At 39.1% G+C, this 23,586-nt stretch overlaps 2 protein-coding genes across 7 annotated transcripts in view; one reads left to right on the top strand and one right to left on the bottom strand.

The window, feature by feature from the left end:
- Window positions 1-838: 838 nt before the first annotated feature.
- Window positions 839-9,549, top strand: LOC109875042 (cyclin-dependent-like kinase 5). Its single transcript, XM_020467188.2, has 12 exons — window positions 839-1,079; window positions 1,430-1,518; window positions 1,631-1,698; window positions 1,895-1,955; window positions 2,165-2,221; window positions 4,854-4,949; window positions 5,121-5,195; window positions 5,288-5,384; window positions 6,736-6,805; window positions 6,987-7,047; window positions 7,264-7,344; window positions 7,683-9,549. The coding sequence occupies exons 1-12, from the start codon at window positions 1,043-1,045 to the stop codon at window positions 7,767-7,769; spliced, it is 879 nt and encodes a 292-aa protein (XP_020322777.2). The 5' UTR covers window positions 839-1,042; the 3' UTR covers window positions 7,770-9,549.
- Window positions 9,550-10,721: 1,172 nt separating this feature from the next.
- Window positions 10,722-23,586, bottom strand: part of asic1c (acid-sensing (proton-gated) ion channel 1c) — a 165,436-nt gene continuing 152,571 nt past the window's right edge. For 2 of the 6 annotated variants that reach the window (XM_020466450.2, XM_020466446.2), the window contains exons 7-11: window positions 23,012-23,103; window positions 20,629-20,708; window positions 20,322-20,393; window positions 17,377-17,429; window positions 12,420-15,483 (exon numbers count right to left, since the gene is read on the bottom strand). In XM_020466450.2, the coding sequence (XP_020322039.1) occupies window positions 15,405-15,483; window positions 17,377-17,429; window positions 20,322-20,393; window positions 20,629-20,708; window positions 23,012-23,103 (376 nt within the window). In that variant the 3' untranslated portion in view covers window positions 12,420-15,404. Of the gene's footprint in view, window positions 12,138-12,419; window positions 15,484-17,376; window positions 17,430-20,321; window positions 20,394-20,628; window positions 20,709-23,011; window positions 23,104-23,586 lie in introns of those variants that run through there. The other 4 variants (XM_031809825.1, XM_020466449.2, XM_031809824.1 and 1 more) reach the window with 2 other exon arrangements.

Below are 23,586 nucleotides of genomic sequence, written 5' to 3'. Positions count from 1 at the left end.
ACAAAGAACAAACAGCAAAAACATATACATGATCAATTACAAATCTTAGAATCCGCTATTAAAGACTACCAGAACCCAGTGGATTTTCCAATTACATTGAATGAACTACAGGACAAAATACAAACCCTCCACCCCAAAAAGGCCTGTGGTGTTGATGAAAACCAGCTATATGCACACAACCCAAAAAATGAGGTAGAAACTGAGCTGCCCTTCCTAACCTCCTGCCAAATTAGAGACACATATTTCACTCTGATTACACAGACCCACAAGGAATACCAAAACAAATCAAATGTTGATAAACTCCCATATCTATTGAGTGAAATTGCACAGTGTGCCATAACAGCAGCAAGATGTGTGACCTGTTGCCACAAGAAAAAGGCAACCCGTGGAGAACAAACAGCATTGTAAATATAACTCATATTTATGTTTATTTATTTTCCTTTTTGTACTTTAACTATTTGCACATCATTTTAACTATGTACATATTCATAATATGACATTTTAAATGTGCCTATTCCTTTGAAACTTGTGACTGTAATGTCTACTGTTAATTTTTGATTGTTTATTTTACTTTTGTTTATGATCTATTTCACTTACTTAGGCAATGTAAACATGTTTCCCGTGTGTGTGCGTGCGTGCGATAATCATTGTGTAAAATAGATTATACTGTGTGAAGATGGTGGTTCTAGCTAAACTATTAACATATTTAACAAGATTGTACGCATACAGGCTGTCTAATTGGACCAATGTCTGAGGATTTCGTTAGAAGATAACATTAGAGATGTTACATTTTTTGTAAATATTTCTAAGATTGACAGTCATTACAGGTTCATTATCCACATGAATGCTGTTTCACTGAGGGAATGGGTGGTGATTCACCCGCATGTTGCAGTTCATAATTTGACCGTTTTTAGATGCCGGTGTATCAGCAACATTGTAGCTGTGAAAAACAGCTGGCTAGCGAACGTTCGTTAACAACATTTCCACTGGGGCCGCATTCCACTACTATTAGCTAGCTAAAGGCTAGCTTTATTGACAAAATATGCAGAAGTATGAAAAACTTGAGAAGATTGGAGAGGGTAAGTGTGCCTGTTTCTTTCCCAGATAATCTCTAATAATGTTGTTTTCTGTTAGCATTGCTAGATCGCTAACGTTAGCCAGCTAGCGATTTTGAATGACAAGTCATTGACATTGATGTGTTACACACGTTTGATAACATTTAGCTAATTTGACAATGTCTGTCCTACCTAGCAGCAAGATTAAGCCACAATGAAATTTTAGTCAGTTAATTTAATTAAAGTTGAGCTAGCTAGCGTGTCATTATTCCAGTCATGGGCAAGTTAGCTAGCAATGTAGCTAAGCGAGCTAACATAACCCATTCAGCCAAGCTAGCTAGCCATCTAGTAAAATTTGTGATTTCTTTCTGCAGGCACATATGGAACTGTTTTCAAAGCAAAAAATAGAGAAACGCATGAAATCGTGGCTTTAAAAAGAGTGAGATTGGATGACGACGATGAGGTAGGAATTATTGAGACTACAAATATAGCTATGCTAAAGCTAGTCAACTGGTTAGTTTGCTAAGGTTATGGCATATTGTTGACGGCTCAATTTGCTTGCTGGTTTCTTGTAGGGGGTCCCAAGTTCTGCCCTGCGAGAAATTTGCCTCCTGAAAGAACTGAAGCATAAAAACATTGTGAGGTAATGTCTGATGTGAAATTTGTCAAATTCTGAAAATGCATAAATTAGCCATGTCCAACTATTGTATGGCATACATCTTCCCGAATCAGAATTTAAGTGACTAGTAAATAACTTTTCAACAGTGTAATTTCTAGCATTATATTAAATATCTAGCTATGCAGAGAGTTTAATTCACATTTAATTTGGCTTTTCCTAGATTGCATGATGTTCTGCACAGTGACAAGAAGTTAACATTGGTGTTTGAATTTTGTGATCAGGTGAGTGCTGCCAGATGTATGTGAATGCCGTTTTTGTATGAAGAGGAGTTTGTTGCTTTAGCTATGACAATTTACCAAAACCAATTTAAAGTAGAAGTGCCCGCCCACAAGACAAAAGTTTTTCTCCCCAGTGATTCACTTGTTTGATTTGATGTCTGATTTTCTTTTTGCTGGGGTGCAGTGATTTAACTTGACTCTTACAACCACAGGATCTAAAGAAATACTTTGACAGCTGCAATGGAGACCTAGATCCAGAAACTGTCAAGGTGAGTCATTGAGATTCAAATAAGGTGCAGAATATGGCTCTGAGAAACATGTTTGTGTAACCACACCATAATGTCCCATGACTGTAACTAAGTCAAATGCATGTAATGTCACACCAGTGGCGGTCAGTGCCGATTAAGATGAGGGAGGATTTTTTTTTTAAGAGCATAGCCTTATTTCTATTACAGCATATTGGATGAGACTCTTTCATATTCCATTCACCCAGTTTAATGTAACAGTGTTAGGTTTAGGCTACTACATGTTACTCAAATTTTCCCTAAACCCATCATGAGGTCGCTACAATCTATCCAATGAATGAAAGTAGGTGCACACAGGTCGAGAGACAAGTTTGAGGTGACAGACAGGGATATTCAATACCACCTTGCACACTTGCTTGCATCTAGCTGATATAGGGTGTAATCATTAGTCCAACAATTGCAAACAAGTTTCTATTGGACAAATTGTATGTGACCAGGCAAAAAAAAAACTTTCCAAGCTAAACCACTACACACAGCCTACATCGTTGTCACCATATTATGTAAAGTATTTTTTTTATTTTACCTTTATTTAACCAGGTAGGCTAGTTGAGAAAAAGTTCTCATTTACAACTGCGACCTGGCCAAGATAAAGCACAGCTGTTCGACACATACAACAACAGAGCTACACATGGAATATCAAACATACAGTAGAAAAAAATACTAATAAAAGGTGGCGAAGTAATTATAATATAGCAATTAAACACTGCAATGGTAGATGTGCAGAAGATGCTTGTGCAAGTAGAGATACTGGGGTGCCGCGGAGCAAGATAAATAAATGAATACAGTATGGAGTTGCAAGGGCTATTTACAGATGGGCTATGTACAGGTGCAGTGATCTGTGAGCTGCTCTGACAGCTGGTGAGGGAGGTAAGAGTCTCCAGCTTTAGTGATTTTTGCAGTTTGTTCCAGTCATTGGCAGCAAAGAACTGGAAGGAGAGGTGGACAAAGGAAGAATTGGCTTTGGGGGTGACCAGTGAGATATACCTGCTGGATCACATGTTACGGGTGGGTGCTGCTATGGTGACCAGTGAGCTGAGATAAGGCGGGGCTTTACCTAGCAGCGACTTGTAGATGACCTGGAGCCAGTGGGTTTGGCGACGGGTATGAAGCAAGGGCCAGCCAACGAGAGCGTACAGGTCGCAGTGGTGGGTAGTATATGGGGCTTTGGTGACAAAATGGATGGCACTGTGATAGACTGCATCCAATTTGTTGAGTAGAGTGTTAGAGGCTATTTTATAATGACATTGTCGAAGATCGGTTGGATGGTCAGTTTTTCCAGGGTATGTTTGGCAGCATGAGTGAAGGATGCTTTGTTGCGGAATAGGAAGCCAATTTAATTCTGGATTGGAGATGCTTAATGTGAGTCTGGAAGAAGAGTTTACAGTCTAACCAGACATCTAGGTATTTGTAGTTGTCCACATATTCTAAGTCAGAACCGTCCAGAGTAGTGATGCTGGACGGGCGGGCAGGTGCGGGCAGTGATCGGTTGAAGAGCATGCATTTAGTTTTACTTGCAATAATGTCATAGTCAATGTAGCTAATAGAACTAACGCGTTAGTAAACCCACTACAATCATGCAGTAACGTTAGTGTACAGTCAGTAAGCAGTTACACGGGCGGGCCCCGGTGGCAATAAATTAGTAATACCAAAAGCTTACCATGACTTGGAAGAGTTCCATTGTTTTGTTGAAAAGTCATAGCCAGCTAGCTAACATAGCATCCCTCTGTTTGAGCAGGGTGTTTCAATGTCTAGCTGCATTTGCTAGCTAAGTGAAACTGAAAGTGAAAAAAAAGACTCTTGCTTCTCCTTCATTTTGTAAGAAATAAATTTTGTTCAGAACTGTTCAAATATTGTCTTCCTCTCTCTTTGAGTCAACTACTAACCACATTTATACACTGCAGTGCTAGCTAGCTGTAGCTTTCAGTACTAGATTCATTATCTGATCATTTGATTGGGTGGACAACATGTCAGATCATGCTATTGACTGTACATTTGTTTATTCCATGAGTAACTCTGTGTTGTTGTTTGTCGCTCTGCTTTGCTTTATCTTTGCCAGGTTGCAGTTGTAGTTGTAAACCTGGTTAAATAAAGGTTAAATAAAAAATAAAATGCTGCAAGAGCAGCATAGGCTGTAGGACATTGTCTGAAAGTTGTCATAATTACTATAAGTCTATGGAAGGGGGTGAGAACCATGAGCTTCCTAGGTTTTGTCAAGTCAATATAGCCAGAGGAGAACGAAGCTAGCTGTCCTCCGGCTACACCATTGTGCTACCCTACAGAGTTCTGTTGAAGGCTTCTTTCCAAATAGTGTGTTTTTATAAATTATTTGTTGACGTGATTATATTTAGTTTAGTTTCATTTAAAAATTATAACTTTTTAAATGTTTAGACCTTTTTATTTTTATAAAATTCACTGAGGATGGTCCTCCCCTTCCTCCTCTTAGGAGCCTCCACTGTGTGACACAAATTATCGTGTAACTCCGAAGACTACCACCAATGTCCTCTCTCATTAATAATGAGAATGAAGTATTACTGCTTTGATGTCTTTCTGTATCTCTGTGCTTAACTCAGTCTTTCCCTTCTTTATGTATGTGCAGTCGTTCATGTACCAGCTGTTGAAGGGGCTTGCATTCTGCCACAGTCGGAATGTTCTCCACAGAGACCTGAAGCCACAGAACCTCCTCATCAATAGGGTAAGTCAGTGGAAAGTTAGGCTTTGACTGGTTAAGTTCTAGTTCTTGAAAGTTAGAGGATACACTATGCTGTAAGTGTCTTAACGTAATTTCTGTTTATCTTGCTTGGTTAGTGAGAAAATCATTGACCTTTTCCATAGTCTACAATGTGGAATGATTTACTCCTTTTAGAATGGGGAATTGAAGCTGGCTGACTTTGGCTTGGCTCGAGCCTTTGGAATCCCAGTGAGATGTTACTCAGCAGAGGTGATATGACAATTATTGTATTAATTTGGATACGAGCAAAGAAAATGAATGCCTAAATTACTGGTGACATTCAAGCTTCTCTCTCTCTGTAGGTTGTGACGTTGTGGTATAGGCCCCCAGATGTGCTCTTCGGTGCTAAGCTTTATTCTACCTCTATTGACATGTGGTCTGCTGGATGCATATTTGCAGGTATGTATAACCTTGAGGTCAAAATTGCACAGCAAGTTCAAGGGGATGATTGTACACTCTACTTATCTGTGTTATATTCTCTGAGTCACCCAGAAGCTTCTCTACCCATTTCATTTTGCCTAGCAGAGGAGTTGATGATGCCATTCTTACCCTCCTTAACATGGTCTATAGCCATCTAGAGGGTGCCAAATCCCATGTTAGGGTTCTGTTTGTTGATTCTTCAACATAATCCAGCCCTACATTCTTGCACAGAGACTCATTCGGGACTGCTCTTTAGATGGGGGGGCTGGTTTTGTGGCTGTTGGACTTCCTGAGCCAACGCTCATAGCGAGTCAAAATAGGTCCCCAAGTGTCAGACATATGCAATACCAACACAGGCTCTCTTCAGGGATGTGTTTTGTCCCCACTCCTGTACATATTGTACACCATCCTGACAGACACCTTGTTAAGTTCGCTGATGACACTGACTTGGTCAGCCTGTTGCATGATGATGAGGAACATCATCTCCCGGTCCTAGATGACTTTGTAGAGTGGTGTGAGGAATCACACTTGGTCCTCAAGACCAAAGAGATGTGCATAGACTTCAGGAAGTGTACAACACCTACCTCTTAACATCTGTCAGAGGTCAGAATATAAAGATTGTAGAGGAATACAAATACCTTGGTGTCCTCTTGGACAATTAACTTCAGTGGAGTAAATGTACAGACCTGACCTACAAAAAGAGCCAACAGAGACTATTTTCTCAAAAAGCTGGGATCTTTTAATGTAGACTGTACTATACTGACTCTGTTTTACAAATCTTTCAAATCTTTGAAAGTATTTTAACTTTTTGAATTGTTTGTTGGTTTGGCAATGACACTGTCAGCCAGAGAAATCTGCTGAGAAAGATTATCACCAAAGCAAGGTACTTGGAGTCAAACAGAAAGGCCTGGATGAGATATTTAAGGTCAGGGCCCTCCGCAAAGCTCACAAAATCATTTTAGACCCAAGCCACCCCCTGTACCCGGACATTGAACTGCTCCCCTCTGGGCGCAGGTATAGGGCACCCCTCAGCAAGAAAAACAGAACTAGACAATAATTTGTTCCAGGTGTGATATCCCTCCTAAATAGCTCCGGCTAATTTTCCTATTGACTCAGTAAGGCCAGCAGGCTAGTCTTTAAAACAATTTTTTTATATATGTATATATATTTTTTTATATTGGTATGTAACTGTTATGAAAGTTGTATTGTCAATTTTGTTTTGTATTTAAACGCCACTTTAAACGTGTACATGACACTGCAACAATATTTCCCCAAGTTAGGGCCTCTACCTTTTGTTGATCTTCTATAACTTTAGCTTTTTTTCATTTAGAGTTGGCAAACGCTGGAAGGCCCCTGTTTCCGGGTAATGACGTTGATGACCAGCTGAAGAGGATCTTCCGATATCCTTTCAGAGATGTTTAGATGGTAACCAGGTTCAGTATACTGTCTGTGTTGTGTGGTATGTAGAAACAAAGACACGGAAACTAAAGTTGGTCCACTTTGTTGAGATGAATCTATTGCAATGACTAAACTTTACCAGTCCTATTTACTGGTGAAAGTCTTTCCTTAATGCTGTGGCACATTGTTGGGTACACCAACTGAAGAACAGTGGCAGACAATGACAAAGCTTCCAGACTATAAGGTAGGCTATCCCACTGATGTTGTCAATTACTGATGACCATACAGAAACTCATGTTTTCTACTGCCTTCAGGAAAATAAGAATATATGATTTACAAGGTATGAGAGTAATTGACATTTTGTAGATCAGATTCATCAATAAGAGATGGAACAAATATTTTCTGCGCTGCTGTCTGTTTACTGTACATCCATTTTCTCTATCGTTGTTTTTACCTACAGCCGTACCCCATGTATCCAGCCACGACCTCACTGGTGAATGTTGTCCCCAAACTCAGTAGCACAGGACGGGATCTCCTGCAGGTTAGTATCCCCCCCCCCCCCCCCCCCCCCATAACCAATATATTAATCGGTATACAATGTATTATCATGCTATATCATTCCTTGACGTTAACATAAACTTGCAATGCAATGTCCTTCACTGTAATACTCTGAATTCATATGAGCAAACCCACACTGTGGAGTTACAACAAACTAGTTGTGTGTAGTGTACCTGGCAGACAGCTTAGACAGGAATGTCACGTTGTCACTATGTGGAGTCAGTGCTAAGCTTTTCCCAAATGCCACTTGAATACTTAAGAAATGTTGCCTTACAAACAACACACATCTGACTTGCATTATTTATTTTTTCTCTCTTTTAGAATCTGTTGAAGTGTAATCCTGTCCAGAGGATCTCTGCAGAGGAGGCATTACAACACCCTTACTTTGCTGATTTCTGCCCACCGTAGATGAGGTGCCCAAACACGTCACTCAACTGAACCTCCTCCATCGGAATCAATCCTCTTTCACTCCCATCTTCTCAACAGGATCTGTCTATCCCGACTCCCTACAAGGCTTATCCTTCAGCAGCACCTGTTTTGACTAAGACACTTCCCTTCAGTTCCTCCTGTTGTGCCTCCAAATGGAATCAAGTCCTTGTGGGCTCTGCAATATTTTAGATTTTGTTAGCAAACCTGTCTGCTTTTATCTGTGAAGCACACTGATATGGAAACATATAACATGTAGCGAATAACAAATCTCGACCCAGAGAAACCTTCTTGAATCCTTCTGAGCCAATAGCTGCGCAGCAGAGTAAGAGGTTTGAACAATTGAAGTTGCGTGCTGCATAATGTACTGGCAAAATGTAGGTATTTGGATACATTGTTTAAATAGGTTTAATGTGCTACTGCTGTTAACGTGTCAATATTGCATTAATTGGTCATAAGATTGGAGACAGACTTGCATATTTCCCTTGTTCTTCATCATAGTTAAAACAATATTCCACTTACAATAGGAGATTGTAAAATGTAGGGGGAGGCATATTTATCAGTTACTTCTCAGGCTTGCTGTTTTAGCTTTTTGTGTTTGAGTTTTTTTGTGCACTTTGTAAATGGCAGTTGCTTTTTTAATAGTTTAGATCTCATCTACTCTATCAAGTAAAGTTGAACACTGAAAGTCGGTATTGTCAAAGCTGGGGCCAACGGATATATTTTATGAACAGTGGAACATACGAACTTGAGTCATTGCTTTTATTTTCTAGTTACATTTTTGTAACCATCTTTCATAATTGACCTAATCTCTTATAGCTTAAGAGAAAGTGAAGAGAGGAGGAAATCCACTGATACCTGTATTACCACATTATGATTGTTTTGCACCACTCTGACTTTGACTGTGTTCACTCAGATGGGTAACTTAATTTTGGCAAGGAACTAGCACATTTTTCAGTGTTATTTTACTCCAGCTACTTGAAAGCCACAATTATAAGTAATCTACCAAAACATTGGTTTGCATGGATAGGAGAAATATGTATTTTGATGATGTAAGATGACAAGCAGAATGCATGTATTTATTTATAATTGAATGTCTGCTTATGTGTGCATTGTCTTTTTTTCTATCAAACAAATTACTTTCAGGAGTTGTATATGCTCTTCTTATTCAAATAATGACATTTGTGACACTTAGTTCCATGGCATTTTTACAGCTCTTTATAGTGTGCATTGATGTTTGCATCTGAGTTGAGATTCAATTCCATTATCAAATGCAGATATGTTGGATCTTAATTTGACCAGTTTCTCACAGCAGAAAATGTGAATTATTGTGTGGATTATAATTAATAGACATTTTTGTAGAGTTTGATACATTTTTAGATGGTGCAAATCAAGTCTGACATTTTAAAGTGAAAATTGCAAACTTTAGAAGCCTTTTAAACCTCAAATACACTACACGTTTGCATTTCCTGCCGCACAGGAAATTTCCTGCAACAGGGTGATAAAATTAAGATCCTACATCTGTAAAGACAAGCAATTCCAGTGCTTATTTTTTAGACAAGACTGCTGTAGATTATTAGTTTAAATATGACTCGTTTCTATTTTGAAAGAAGAGTGGACTTTGCACTTTTATTATCATTGTTTTATTGTAAAATAAAAGGTATTGTGGTATAGTATTTAGACAATTGCTGTCAGCAGTGGTCTTTTTGTGTACATTTTAAAACACAATGGTTCAGTATTCAATAAAGTGGACTCAACATTTTTTTGTTATTGGAAAATTATTTCCTTTTCAGTAAAATCAAGACAAAGCTCCATCAATTTCAGAGCAGGGGCATGGTGGAAAAGATGGTCAACAACCAGAACTGGAGAGCCTTTTCCAACTTTCTGCCCTATGCACCAGCTGGTGTGAGTGAATTTCCGTTAAGATGTTACCATGGTCCATCACCCAGGATTTTAAAGTAACTTTTTGCACCAAATATTGTCAAATAGAATACCTCAGTTACACAAATGGTTCAAATAGTTGAAGGAACTCATATCATGGAGTGATATGTCATACCATGTGTCTCCCGACCCCCTCCTGTCTCAGCCTCCAGTATTTATGCTGCAGTAGTTTGTGTCGGGGGGCTAGGATCAGTCTGTTACATCTGGAGTATTTCTCCTGTCTTATCTGGTGTCCTGTGTGAATTCAAGAATGCTCTCTAATTATCTCTTTCTCTCGGAGGACCTGAGCCCTAGGACCATGCCTCAGGACTACCTGGCCTGATGACTCCTTGCTGTTCCCAGTACACCTGGTCGTGTTGCTGCTCCAGTTTCAACTGTTCTGCCTGCGGCTATGGAACCCTGACCTGTTCACTGGACGTGCTACCTGTCCCAGACCTACTGTTTTCAACTCTCTATAGTAGGAGCGGTAGAGATGCTCTGAATGATCGGCTATCAAAAGCCAACTGACATTTACTCCTGAGGTGCTGACCTGTTGCACCCTCGACAACCACTATGATTATTATTATTTGACCCTGCTGGTCATCTATGAACATTTAAACATCTTGGCCATGTTCTGTTATAATCTCCACCCGGCACAGCCAGAAGAGGACTGGCCACCCCTTATAGCCTGGTTCCTCTAGGTTTCTTCCTAGGTTCTGGCCTTTCTAGGGAGTTTTTCCTAGCCACTGTGCTTCTACACCTGCATTGCTTGCTGTTTGGGGTTTTAGGCTGGGTTTCTATACAGCACTTTGTGACATCAGTTGATGTAAGAAGGGCTTGATACATACATTTGATTGATTGATTGTTTAAGGGTAGATAAAGATGGTGTTACATGATCTACATGTAATTACATGAATGATGATGCATAGAAGACCAAACAATGCTGATTACATTTCCAGATAATTCTGCACGTGATGTTTCACGTAAGATTGAGAATGTTACACTTGGTTAGGAGAGGGTATTCATTATTTAATGGATATTTAAGGTCAATCACATGGTGGAAGTATCATATACATACAGTACATAGTGCCAGTTGATCCTAGTTCAGTTCCACAGCTGTCTGTAGGCCTCCAACAGTGCGAGACATACTATAAATCTACTCTCTGTAAGATCCAGTCTTACAGAAGAATAACATTCCTTACAAGCCAGTGGCCACATACTGTACGTACAATATATATATTTTTGTTGTTGTCAGGAAACATATCCCGGCTTCTCAGCCCCATGTTCAATACTTCATGGTCACTGAATATTGCACAACCCTAAGCCTAGTTTTTCATGAAGATTTTTTAATTCTAAAGATTGAACAGTACCCTACCACACAACATGGATATTAACCATCTCGTTACCAACAAAATAGTAAAGTAACATGGCGGCTGATTATATACAAGGAGGAGTACACAATGATCATGCAACAATAACAATACACATCATTAAGCTGCAAGAATGAAGGTCTTTAGACTATTAGTTGACATAAATATACAACACTGTCATCTACTTGGCTGTAATTTATTATGCTATAAAATACCCATTAAAAGACTTGAATCAATAAGCACAACCAGTATTGAGGTATTATTCAAATATGACAGGACCATGTCCATATTCTGTTTCAGACTACTGACTATTGTGTTGCTTCTGCTCTGCTATTCTTTGATTGGCATTAAGGCAGGGGTAGATAAGGATTCTAGTATGGGACACAGTATGGCACGTAGTACAAAGTATTCATAAAACTTTAACCCCTTAAATTTGCTACCTGTTTTACTTTCAATCTGATTAATAATGAATTGAATGTAAATTAGATTGATGTTTACAAAGCATAAGCAAATAGTTGCAATGTATTCGGATTTCTGTTAAGTACTTACTGTATTTCTTTCAGGAAGGACAGGTGATACCCCCTTGGTGGTGAGTTTTATAACTAACCTCCACATTGTCATGAAAGACCAGACCACAATGGGACACACAGTTAACACCAAGACAATGTCACATCATCAGTTGTGGTAACCCAGTACAAAAATGAATTCCTTTATGCCAAATCCACAAATTCCATTAGTAGGGGAGCTGTGTGACCAGACTTGAAAATAAACAGTGTTAATAGCATTTATTTGACAATTACATTATTTTTGGACCAATGCATTTATTGCTCATAACAAAACACTGATTAACCATATCTTAAAGTTAACAACTTCAAAAAGAGACCCTTACTGAGTGATGTTTGGCTTGGTTCTAGTCTCACCCAAGACAAGGCTTATCCCAGGATACATAGTTGGATATAAGATGTGCCAATAAGGTAGCCAGTCTTGATCAGAGAGGGAGGTAATTGGCTCAGGAACCAAGGCTGATCTCAAGGTCTTTGTGCTTCTCATCAACAGTCATCTAATAAACAGACAAAAGCATAGAAATATAACTTCTAGAATTAGACATTTTCCATAGGAAAAAAGGTAAAGCTACAGATGTCCCTTTGAATGTCCCTTTGAAGTGTTCTGGTTTCTTTTCTCTAAAATGACCACATAACAAAGTTTAACATGACTAGAACTAATTTCACATAGATAAAAAAAAACTATGTTGTTAGCTAATTAATGCAAAGATCAACATGAACAGTAGCATAAGAGAAAATAGACACAAAAGATTTACAAAAGAAAGGTATGTACATAGGAAGATGGTTAAATATATAGTTTATTATATTTGATCATTTACACATCACAAACTGACTGTTAAGTTAGTCTTATTACATGTACTGGAATTCCAATAACAATAGTATATAACAATGCAATTATACAATGCATTTCAGTTTTTTAAACCAACTGAACTGAATAAAGTAGGGAACCTGGGACATGTATGTTTTTGAAGCACTGTATTAAACTGCCTCTGGCATCTAACAAATTCTACTCTGTGTCCGGTCCTAAAATTAAATAGAAGCTGGAAGACACTTAAGGTCCACTTGGATAACAACACAAACTAATGGACTCTTGTGGTAGGCCATTGTGTGCTCGTATGGCAAGTCTGCAGCTCCCTTGTCCTCCAATTCCCTTATGGTGCAACAGCAGTAATGGATACATTTTTTTGTCTTTTTTTTTTTTACATACTATAAACATATCAACATATGAGCGAGATTGAATTTCTTAATGGCATTTTGATCTGGTATTTACACATTTCAATCAATATTTAGAACACCACCTTGACAATGTTTGTACTCCACTAGTTTCCATTAGAGAATAGTTTACGATCACAGGGGACTTGTGCTAATGAGTGTTTTTGTAGCTTTTGTAGTTAAAAGCCATGGTCATGGAACAAAACCATTTGAACAACACGCACATAAACTAACTTTAAGTTTGGTGGATCATCTTGCTTGTTTGTCTATTCTATTGAAAGTGGTGATTAAGAGGGGGGCTGAGTTACAGCAGACTCCTGTGAAGAGTGTCCATTTCCAGTGACAGTACGGTCAGTACGACAACTCTTTTCCCAGAAAAAATGGGAAACCATGACAGAAGAAAATGTTGTCATTGATGTACATTTTTTCAGCAGTAAGCAGATAGAAAGCATGTGGAGCACTATATATAACAATGGGACATGTTCCTATTTTCCCCAAATCTCATGGAAAAGTTGTGATTGTTTAAATGTGAAAACATACACTTTTTTTCTACTTTCCAATATGTCACTTGTAAACAAAGAATTGCATTCAATTATCTTGCAATAGTTTATCTTCCGGGGACCTAACGCGAGAGGCTTTCATTACTTGATGGTTTATAGTTTCAAATCAGTGATAGGATCAATCTCTAAACAGAATCATTTGAGTACGAAGGCAGCACAATTACTGCGAACTGTCTATTACTGGGGGGTTCAAGTTAGGTCTGCTGTTCTCCTTTGAGCATTGTGATCATAGTTGAGTGGGCATCACTGAAATCTGCATTCTCTTACTCTCAATTAGTTATAAATGAAAGAGTGGTAACATGAATATGTCTTTAAAACCCCTCTTGATTCTACTAATGAATGGACCTGGCTATGCTGATGCTACACATGCTAACCATGGCTAGCCTCTCAATTTGATATTCAGCACACCAGAACTGACTGCTACACTGAACAAAAATATGAATGCATCATGTAAAGTGTTGGTCCCAAGTTTCATGAGCTGAAATTAAAGATCCAATAAATGTTCCATACACACAAAAAGCTTATTTCCCTCAAATTGTGTGCACAAATTTGTTTATATCCCTGTTAGTTTCTCTTTTGCCAAGATCCCCCTGACAGGTGTAGAATATCAGTTATCTGACTAAACAGCATGATCATTACACAGGTGCACCTTCTGCTGGGGACAATAAAAGGCCACTCTAAAATGTGCAGTTTTGTCACACAACACAAATGCCACAGATGTCTCAAGTTTTGAGGCAGCATGCAATTGGCATACTGACTGCTGGAATGTTCACCAGAGCTGTTGCCAGAGAACTGAATGTTAATTTCTCTACCATAAGCGTCGTTTTAGAGAATTTGTCTGTACATCCAACCGGCCTCACAACCGCAGACCACGTGTATGGCGTTGTGTGGGTGAGCTGTTTTCTAATGATGTTGTGAGCAGAGTGCCCCATGGTGGTGGTGGTGGGGGGGGTTATGGTATGGGCAGGCATAAGGCCAACAAGCACAATGGCAATTTGAATGCACAGAGATACAGTGACAAGATCCTGAGGCCCATTGTCGTGCCATTCATCCGCCGCCATCAACTCATGTTTCAGCATGGTAATGCACGGCCCCATGTTGCAAGGATCTGTACACAGTTCCTGGAAGCTGAACATTTCCCATTTCATCCATGGCATGTATACTCACCAGACATGTTACCCATTGAGTATGTTTGGGATGTTTGGGATCAACGTGTACGACATCGCGTTCCAGTTCCCACCAACTTCACACAGCCATTAAAGAGGAGTGGGACAACATTCCACAGGCCACAATCAACAGCCTGATCAACTCTACGCGAAGGAAATGTTTAGCGCTGCATGAGGCAAATGGTGGTCACACCAGATACTGACTGGTTTCCTAATCCACACCTCAACTTTTTTTTTAAAGGTATCTGTGACCAACAAGTGCATATCTGTATTCCCAGTCATGTGATATCCATAGATTAGGGCCTAATTTATATATTCCAATTGACTGATTTCCTATGAACTGTAACTCAGGAAAATCTTTGAAATTGCTGCATGTTGCGTTTATATTTTTGTTGAGTATATTACAATGGTTTAAATAAGTTGACATGAACTGAGACCACTCTGAAGTCCTTTCCATCTACATTACTAGTCTTATACATTACTAGTCTTATACATTACTAGTCTTATACATTACTAGGCTGATTAAAACCAATTCAAACACACTAATGTCACCCTGTTTAATAGAATGCAACATGAATGGAACATCAAATAAATAGTGTCGTCGACGCCTTGATATGTCCGTCACCTGAGTTCTGCTTTGGAAATGGTTTTATTCTTATGATAGTGTTCTATTTCTAATCAGGCAATCGCTAGATCCTACTACTCTACACTAACCATGTTTGTAATAATACATGTTATTTCACAGTTTTCTGTCAAACCCCGAATATCCCACGTGCCCCCCCCCCCCCTGCTTTATGTCGTCAACAAGCAAACTCCTCAAAGTTGCCTAGAGTCGGGTGACGAGGTAACATGTTCGGCGTGAATCCGAGACTGTCCGAGTGACTCCGGAGGGTGTCACAGGTGCTCTGTAAGACAAGGGAAGGGAGGGAGGGAAGAGGAGTTCAACCGTATTAAGGGAGGGGTGATGAGGGAGGGAGGAGAAGAGGAGATCGAGAGGCACACAGGTCACAGTAAAAATAGGAGGGGATGTGACATAAATAGGAAAAAAGTGGGACAATTGAACATAACCAGAACCAAGTGGAAACAGAATAGATGTAGATAACATGACGTTAACCATTATTGATACATCAGACAGAGGGAGAGGGTTGAAAGCATAGTACACACATTGACAAAATAATACAATACAAATGGGTGAACATTAAATTGGTAGTGTAGGGGACATTTAAAGTAGGTCAGTTATGTTTCAGGGTATGGGTAGAGAGAAGAAAGAGAAGAGGGGTATGGTATGGATGAAGAAGGGAAAGAGAAAACAAAACAGTTTTTTAGTCCTTGTCTCTATGTTAGCATCTTGATTCCTACATGTTCATCGACATCCACATGATGTCTGCATACGTTTAGTGCAACTGCGGCTGTTTCAATTAATATATTGCTGATATGTGGGTTCAAAAGAAGCATTAGCCATACCTTAGATGTAGATAGCTATTTCAGCAGACAAAGAACCATTTAATTTGATGCAAACTGCATTGCATGCAGACCTGTGATAGCATCACAAAGGAATGCATCTAGTGATGTTATTGGACACAGATTCCAGTGAAATGGTCCCCTTAAATGGACCTTGGTGCTGCAGGAAAGCAATATGTAGATGATCCCCTGCGGATCAGCTTTTGTTGTGCCATCTACAACAAATTATGTATGTATACACATTTATATTTTTCTCAGGAAACTGCGTTTTATCCTAAGGGAAGGAAAGCATCTTTATTATTCAGTGAAAACAATAAGAAAGAAGCTAATTTTCTTATAGCAGAGTCCCAAATTGTCTTAACAGATGGAGAATCCAAACAATTCATTGTTTATAATAAACCGATAATAATCTCAGAATGAAAAATCCACACAGCAAACCTATTTACGGCATTAAGAGTCATTGATTTCAGAATAGACTCCACAGAAAATACATTGTATTGTATTTAGGAAGATTGACCTAACGCAATGTTGGAAAAACAAATGTATAAAGTGATCACTACTAGTATGTTTTACATCTCTGCAAAATCACCCACCAAACCAGCTTCAGGTGAACCAACATCTCTACAAAATCACCCACCAAACCAGCTTTAGGTGAACCAACATCTCTGCAAAATCACCCACCAAACCAGCTTCAGGTGAACCAACCTCTCTACAAAATCACCCACCAAACCAGCTTTAGGTGAACCAACATCTCTACAAAATCACCCACCAAACCAGCTTTAGGTGAACCAACATCTCTACAAAATCACCCACCAAACCAGCTTCAGGTGAACCAACATCTCTACAAAATCACCCACCAAACCAGCTTTAGGTGAACCAACATCTCTACAAAATCACCCACCAAACCAGCTTTAGGTGAACCAACATCTCTACAAAATCACCCACCAAACCAGCTTTAGGTGAACCAACATCTCTACAAAATCACCCACCAAACCAGCTTCAGGTGAACCAACATCTCTACAAAATCACCCACCAAACCAGCTTTAGGTGAACCAACATCTCTACAAAATCACCCACCAAACCAGCTTTAGGTGAACCAACATCTCTACAAAATCACCCACCAAACCAGCTTTAGGTGAACCAACCTCTCTATAAAATCACCCACCAAACCAGCTTTAGGTGAACCAACATCTCTACAAAATCACCCACCAAACCAGCTTCAGGTGAACCAACATCTCATTAACCAGAATGGAAATGATGTATGAAATGGTTCCCAGAATGTCTGAAAAGGAAGGACAGTATGGGTGGGAGGAGCTATTATCAATGGGGTTTGCTACCTGGGGGCATGATTAGGCGTGACACCAGGGCTGGTTGGGTTCTCTGGAAACTCCTGGAATAGACATGATGAAAAGAAAGATGAGGGTGACTGAAATGAAATTAAAATACAATGCAGAGCTGATAAGTAAGTAAACAAGTGGCCCCACCAAGCAAGTCTATCTGTGCACAATGGCTAGGCTATAGCCCTGTGTAATTGATTAGTTACAGAGAAGAATGCTGCACACCAATACATAAATGTCACAGAGAGCTACCTCCATTCAGCCATTTAATTTTAATGAAAGTCTCAAAATCAGAGACATTTGAGAAAGCAAGAGACCATTCTTAGTCTCTGCCCATGTATGTTTTTCATAATTTAAAAAAAATTGTAGACATTCATTGAAATAGAAATCACGAATATACTGTATCTTGATATGAAAGGGTTGCTATTGGCGCCATTCGTCTTACATGCCATCTAATGTACTATGTAAAGTCAGTAAAGTCAGTCTTAGAACTATCATACCACTATGTTTAACATTAATGTGCATTTCTTATTTGACTGTTTTCATATAGCACTTGTCTTGATCTCATCTAGGTTGATTCATTGGGTGGTTAGAGAGGAGAGGAGGTGAATGGAGTTGGAAGCAAAGGAGAAGAGGATTGGGGAACATGACAGTAAAAGCTATTAAAGATGGCTTATCATTATGTTTCAATGCAAAGAAAGCCTCCAATAATGGATGATTACATGACATGGGTGGAGAAACAATGTTATAGTAAAACAGCATTACATCCACCTAAAGCTCCATGTCCTTGTTTCATGTTGCAGTATGTGCCTCTAGTCAGGGTATGTTACATAACATTGTTGGTTCCTGCTGATGAAAAGCATCTATAATGCTGAAGCCTGAGGAAAAACTGTTGTGATGCCACAAAGGTATTTTTTCTACTCTACTCTGTTTTGATTTTACTAGGATCCCCATTAGCCGACACCAGTGGCGACAGCTAGTCTTACTGGGCTCCGACACACAACGAAAAAGACATTACAGACAACATACTTTACAATTTACATATATTTAAAAACATTTGCATGTAGTGTGTGTGGGCATCTATCAGTTACACATACATGTCAGTACATACACATAAAAAGTAGGTCACACGGGGGAGAGGCTTTGTGCCGTGAGGTGTTTCTTTCTTTTATTTTTTTAAACCAGGTTTGATGTTAATTTGCGCTATATGAGATGGAAGGGAGTTCCATGCAATCATGGCTCTGTATAATACTGTATGTTTCCTTGAATTTGTACTGGACCTGGGGACTGTAAAAAGACCCCTGGTGGGTTCTGGTGGGGTAAGTGTGTGTATCAGTGCTGTGTGTAAGTTGACTATGCAAAGAAAATTGAATTTCCAACACATTCATGTTTCTTATTAAAGCAATAAGTGATGAAGTGTATTTCCTTAACTCTTAGCCAAGAGAGACTGGCATGCATAGTATTGTTGATTCACTAAGAAACAGTTAAGTCAACAGGCATGAAAACAGGTTTGGGAGAAGTGTTTCTCTCCATGTGTCCAGATTTAGCTGTTCAGATATGATGGGTTCTACCAGTATCAAGCTGAGAGTGATAGTGCTGACACAATGTGATACTAAAGAAACTATTCTATGCCTGGAGCGGATCTCTCATAGGGTACATCCAGTTGAAATTGTTTACTTCTCTCTCCTCTTTGTCACGTAGAATGCTCTGAATAAACCTGTTATTTCCATTTTAACAAACAAATAAAAATACAGAACCATATCTATGATATTAATTGTCAAACATCTCTTGCCTTTTCGACTGTTTAAATTACTATATACCTTTTGACTGTTTAAATTACAATAGACCCTTTAAACTGCTTTTTGTAGGATACTGTAAGTCAAACTGTATCCTAGTGTCAACATGTCCAAATCTGTAGGCTGTATCCAACTGGACTTTCTATTTTACACATAATGCAAAAAGAGCTGAAAGCCAAGTAACAACAGAAGTGTATTTTAAAGACTTCCTGTTCATTCAGTCTTAGAGTTTTTAAAATGTATTATTTGGTTTATAGGTTTTACAAAAATATCAGTAGGAGACATACCTCCTTGGCACATGCAGCTGCAGTTATCTCAGTAGTGGAGCCAGGACATCTTTATCTAACCTTTTCCACCACATCAGTTTACTGGAAAAACTCCAAGACTGAAGCAACTGTGCATGCAGATAGCTCATGCAGAAACAGAAACCCATGGCTTTTTCACTACCTTGGAACCAGACTTTGGGTATATACAGTGCCTTCAGAAAGTATTCACACCCCTTGAGTTGTTCTACATTTTTTTGTTTTACAGCCTACATTTGAAATGGATTACATTTAGATGTTATTGTCACTGTTCTACACACAACACACAATGTCAATGTAGAATTATGTTTTTACACATTTTTACAAATGAAAACAAAATGAAAACCTGAAATGTCTTCAGTCAATAAGTATTCAACCCCTTTGTTATGGTAAGCCCAAATAAGTTCAGGAGTAACATTTTGTTTAACAAGTCACATAATACATTTTTAAAACCCTTGAATGAGTAGGTGTGCCCAAAATGTTGACTGGTACTGTATGTAAATGAGATAATTCTGTATTTCATTTTCAATCGATGTGCTAAAATTTCTAAAAAAATGTTTTCACTTTGTCATTATCGGGTATTGTGTGTATATGGATGAGAAAAAAATCTATTTAGTCCATTTTGAATTCAGGCTATAACACAACAAAATATGGAATAAGTCAAGGGGTATGAATACTTTCTGAAGGCACTGTATATAACTAAAGAAAAAGTGCTCACTTTGATTTGCGTTCCACATCTGTCATTGATTGGTCATGAAAAAGGCTTGAGATTCTGACACATTACAGTGCTTTACTTTGTTTGTAGTGCAGAACTACAAACCAGTGCATTGTGGGAGACTCAAATTACCAGATTGTCGCTTGGACAACGCTGCGGTCGTTTCTTGCGCATGAAGTAACCCAAAACTTTATCCTTAAATACCTAAATACAAGAGTATCTAGTTAACATCACAACAAACCAGACAGTGCAAACAGTTGAAAACACTTAAAACCATATAGACAGACAACATCATTAGGACAAGGGTTTCTCGTATTTTTGATTACATTTAAATACTTCATCATCATGAATGAATTGTGTACTTTCAACATATAACCCCAACTCTACTACTTGAGAATACTTTTAAGTGATTAAACAAATGTGAATGCCTCCACTTTACCTCATATAAGTAGTCAAATATTTCCAATATCGTTAAAACACTGGCTCCAATGAACAGACCCATCTGCCCACCAATGTCACCTGAAAAGAGGATGACAGATGAAAAGACATAAACAGGCAATACCACAGTCAGACACATAATAACCCCTCATCACTATCAAACACTCCCTAAAACACTTCAACGCGCAGGCCTTTCTAATCGACCTGGCCCGGGTATCCTGGAAAGATATTGACCTCATTCCTTCAGTAGAGGGTGCCTGGTTATTCTTTAAAAGTGCTTTCCTCACCATCTTAAATAAGCATGCCCCATTCAAAACATTTTGAACCAGGAACAGATATAGCCCTTGTTTCACTCCAGACCTGACTCCCCTTGACCAGCACAAAAACATCCTGTGGTGAACTGCATTAGCATCGAATAGCCCCTGTGATATGCAACTTTTCAGGGAAATTAGGAACCAATATACACAGGCAGTTAGGAAAGCAAAGGCTAGCTTTTTCAAATATAATTTTTCATACTGTAGCACAAGCTGCAAAAAGTTATGGGACACTGTAAAGTCCATGGAGAATAAGAGCCCCTCCTCCCAGCTGCCCACTGCACTGAGGCTAGGAAACACTGTCACCACCAATAAATCCACGATAATTGAGCATTTCAATAAGCATTTTTCCACGGCTGGCCAAATCGAAGGGCCTGTTGTCCGGACCTGTTGTCCGGACCTGGCAGTCTCTACGGGGGTACCACAGGGTTCAATTCTTGGGCCGACACTTTTCTCTGTATATATCAATGATGTCGCTCTTGCTGCTGGTGATTCTCTAATTCACCTCTATGCAGACGACACCATTCTGTATACTTCTGGCCCTTCTTTGGACACTGTGTTAACTAATCTCCAGACGAGCTTCAATGGCGTACAACTCTCCTTCCTTGGCCTCCAAATGCTCTTAAATGCAAGTGAAACTAAATGCATGCTCTTCAACCGATCGCTGTTCGCACCTGCCCGCCCGTCCAGCATCACTACTCTGGACGGTTCTGATATGTGGACAATTACAAATACCTAGGTGTCTGGTTAGACTGTAAACTCTCCTTCCAGACTCACATTAAGCATCTCCAATCCAAAATTAAATCTAGAATTAGCTTCCTATTCAGCAACAAAGCATCCTTCTCTCATGCTGTCAAACATACCCTCGTAGAACTGACCATCCTACCGATCCTTGACTTCGGCGATGTCATTTACAAAATAGTCTCCAACACTCTACTCAGCAAATAGGATGCAGTCTATCACAGTGCCACCTATTTTGTCACCAAAGCCCCATATACTACCCACCACTGCGACCTGTATGCTCTCGTTGGCTGGCCCTCGCTTCATATTCGTCGCCAAACCTACTGGCTCCAGGTCATCTATAAGTCTTTGCTAGGTAAAGCCCCGCCTTATCTCAGTTCACTGGTCACGATAGCAGCACCCTCCCTTGCACGCGCTCCAGCAGGTATATTTCACTGGTCACCCCAAAACCTATTCCTCCTTTGGCCGCATTTCCTTCCAGTTCTCTGCTGCCAATGACTGGAACGAATTACAAAAATCACTGAAGCTGGAGACTCATATCTCCCTCACTAACTTTAAGCATCAGCTGTCAGAGCAGCTCACAGATCATTGCAACTGTACATAGCCCATCTTTAAATAGCCCATCCAACTACCTCATCCCCATATTGTTATTATTTTTTTAAATGTGGGCTCCTTTGCACCCCACTTGCACATTCATCTTCTGCACATCTATCACTCCAGTGTTTAATTGCTAAATTGTAATTACTTTGCCACTACGGCCTATTTATTGCCTAACCTCTCTAATCTTACATCATTTGCACACACTATATATAGATCTTTTATATTGTGTTATTGACTGTATGTTTGTTTATTCCATGTGTAACTCTGTGTTGTTGTTTGTGTCGCACTGCTTTGCTTTATCTTGGCCAGGTCGCAGATGTAAATGAGAACTTGTTCTCAACTGGCCTACCTGGTTAAATAAAGGTGAAATTAAAATAATTTAAAACATAGTGCACAAAACGATTCCTGAAACATTAACTTAAGCTCTGTCTCTCAGCAAGATGAGGAGAGCTGTCAGACTCAGACCAGAAAACGTCCATCCAGACGTTGCTTTTCATCTGCCTCTCCTGACTGAGTGCTCTTTTCAAGTACATTCTAATAATGCATTCGACCGAGTCTTACAGGTTCAAAGAAAATAGTCTCAAAAGGAGTTTAGACCAGCAGGCATGAGCACACAATGGGACAACGTGTAGTGCTTGCTGAGGATGTGATGTTCAGGCCTAGTGCGTTTCCTCTCAGTCGTAAAAACAGATCATGAACCTGATGGGAAAACTTGAAACAATCGCTCACCAAGCAACCCTGCAATTTCATACGCCTTCTTCTGTTCAATCTTCTCATAATTCAATGCCTCAAAGAAGATGTCCAGGACTAGTAAGTTTTCTCTAGAGACAAAAACAAATACATCGAAAAGGTGTTACTTTATAACGTACATCTATCTTAGAGATACAATTGATTGATTTAATTAGCTAATTCTGAGACATTTTGCATTAATTTACAATAAAGGTGAACGGTGGAGACAAATATCATACTTTTATTATGATTTCTTTTCATCAAAATGCAAACCTCTGATCGTTACGTCACTTACCGTAAAACTTCAATTAATAGCCAGGGTGATTATTTGCTTAAATCACTGAACACAACAAGCGCTTAATAGATAGAGACTTCTGTTTCCTTAATGTACACAGCTTTTGCTCATTTGCATACAGTTGAAGTCGGAAGTTAACATACACTAAATACATTTCAACTCAGTTTTTCACAATTCCTGACATTTAATCCTAGTAAAAAATCCCTGTCTTAGGTAAGTTAGGATCACCACTTTATTTTAAGAATGCGAAATGTCAGAATAATAGTAGAGAGAATGATTT

Source organism: Oncorhynchus kisutch, linkage group LG30, assembly GCF_002021735.2.
Source record: "Oncorhynchus kisutch isolate 150728-3 linkage group LG30, Okis_V2, whole genome shotgun sequence".
Classification (NCBI taxonomy): domain Eukaryota; kingdom Metazoa; phylum Chordata; class Actinopteri; order Salmoniformes; family Salmonidae; genus Oncorhynchus; species Oncorhynchus kisutch.
The sequence above is the reverse complement of the archived record's forward strand: the minus strand, read 5'-3'. Positions and strand labels throughout refer to the sequence as shown.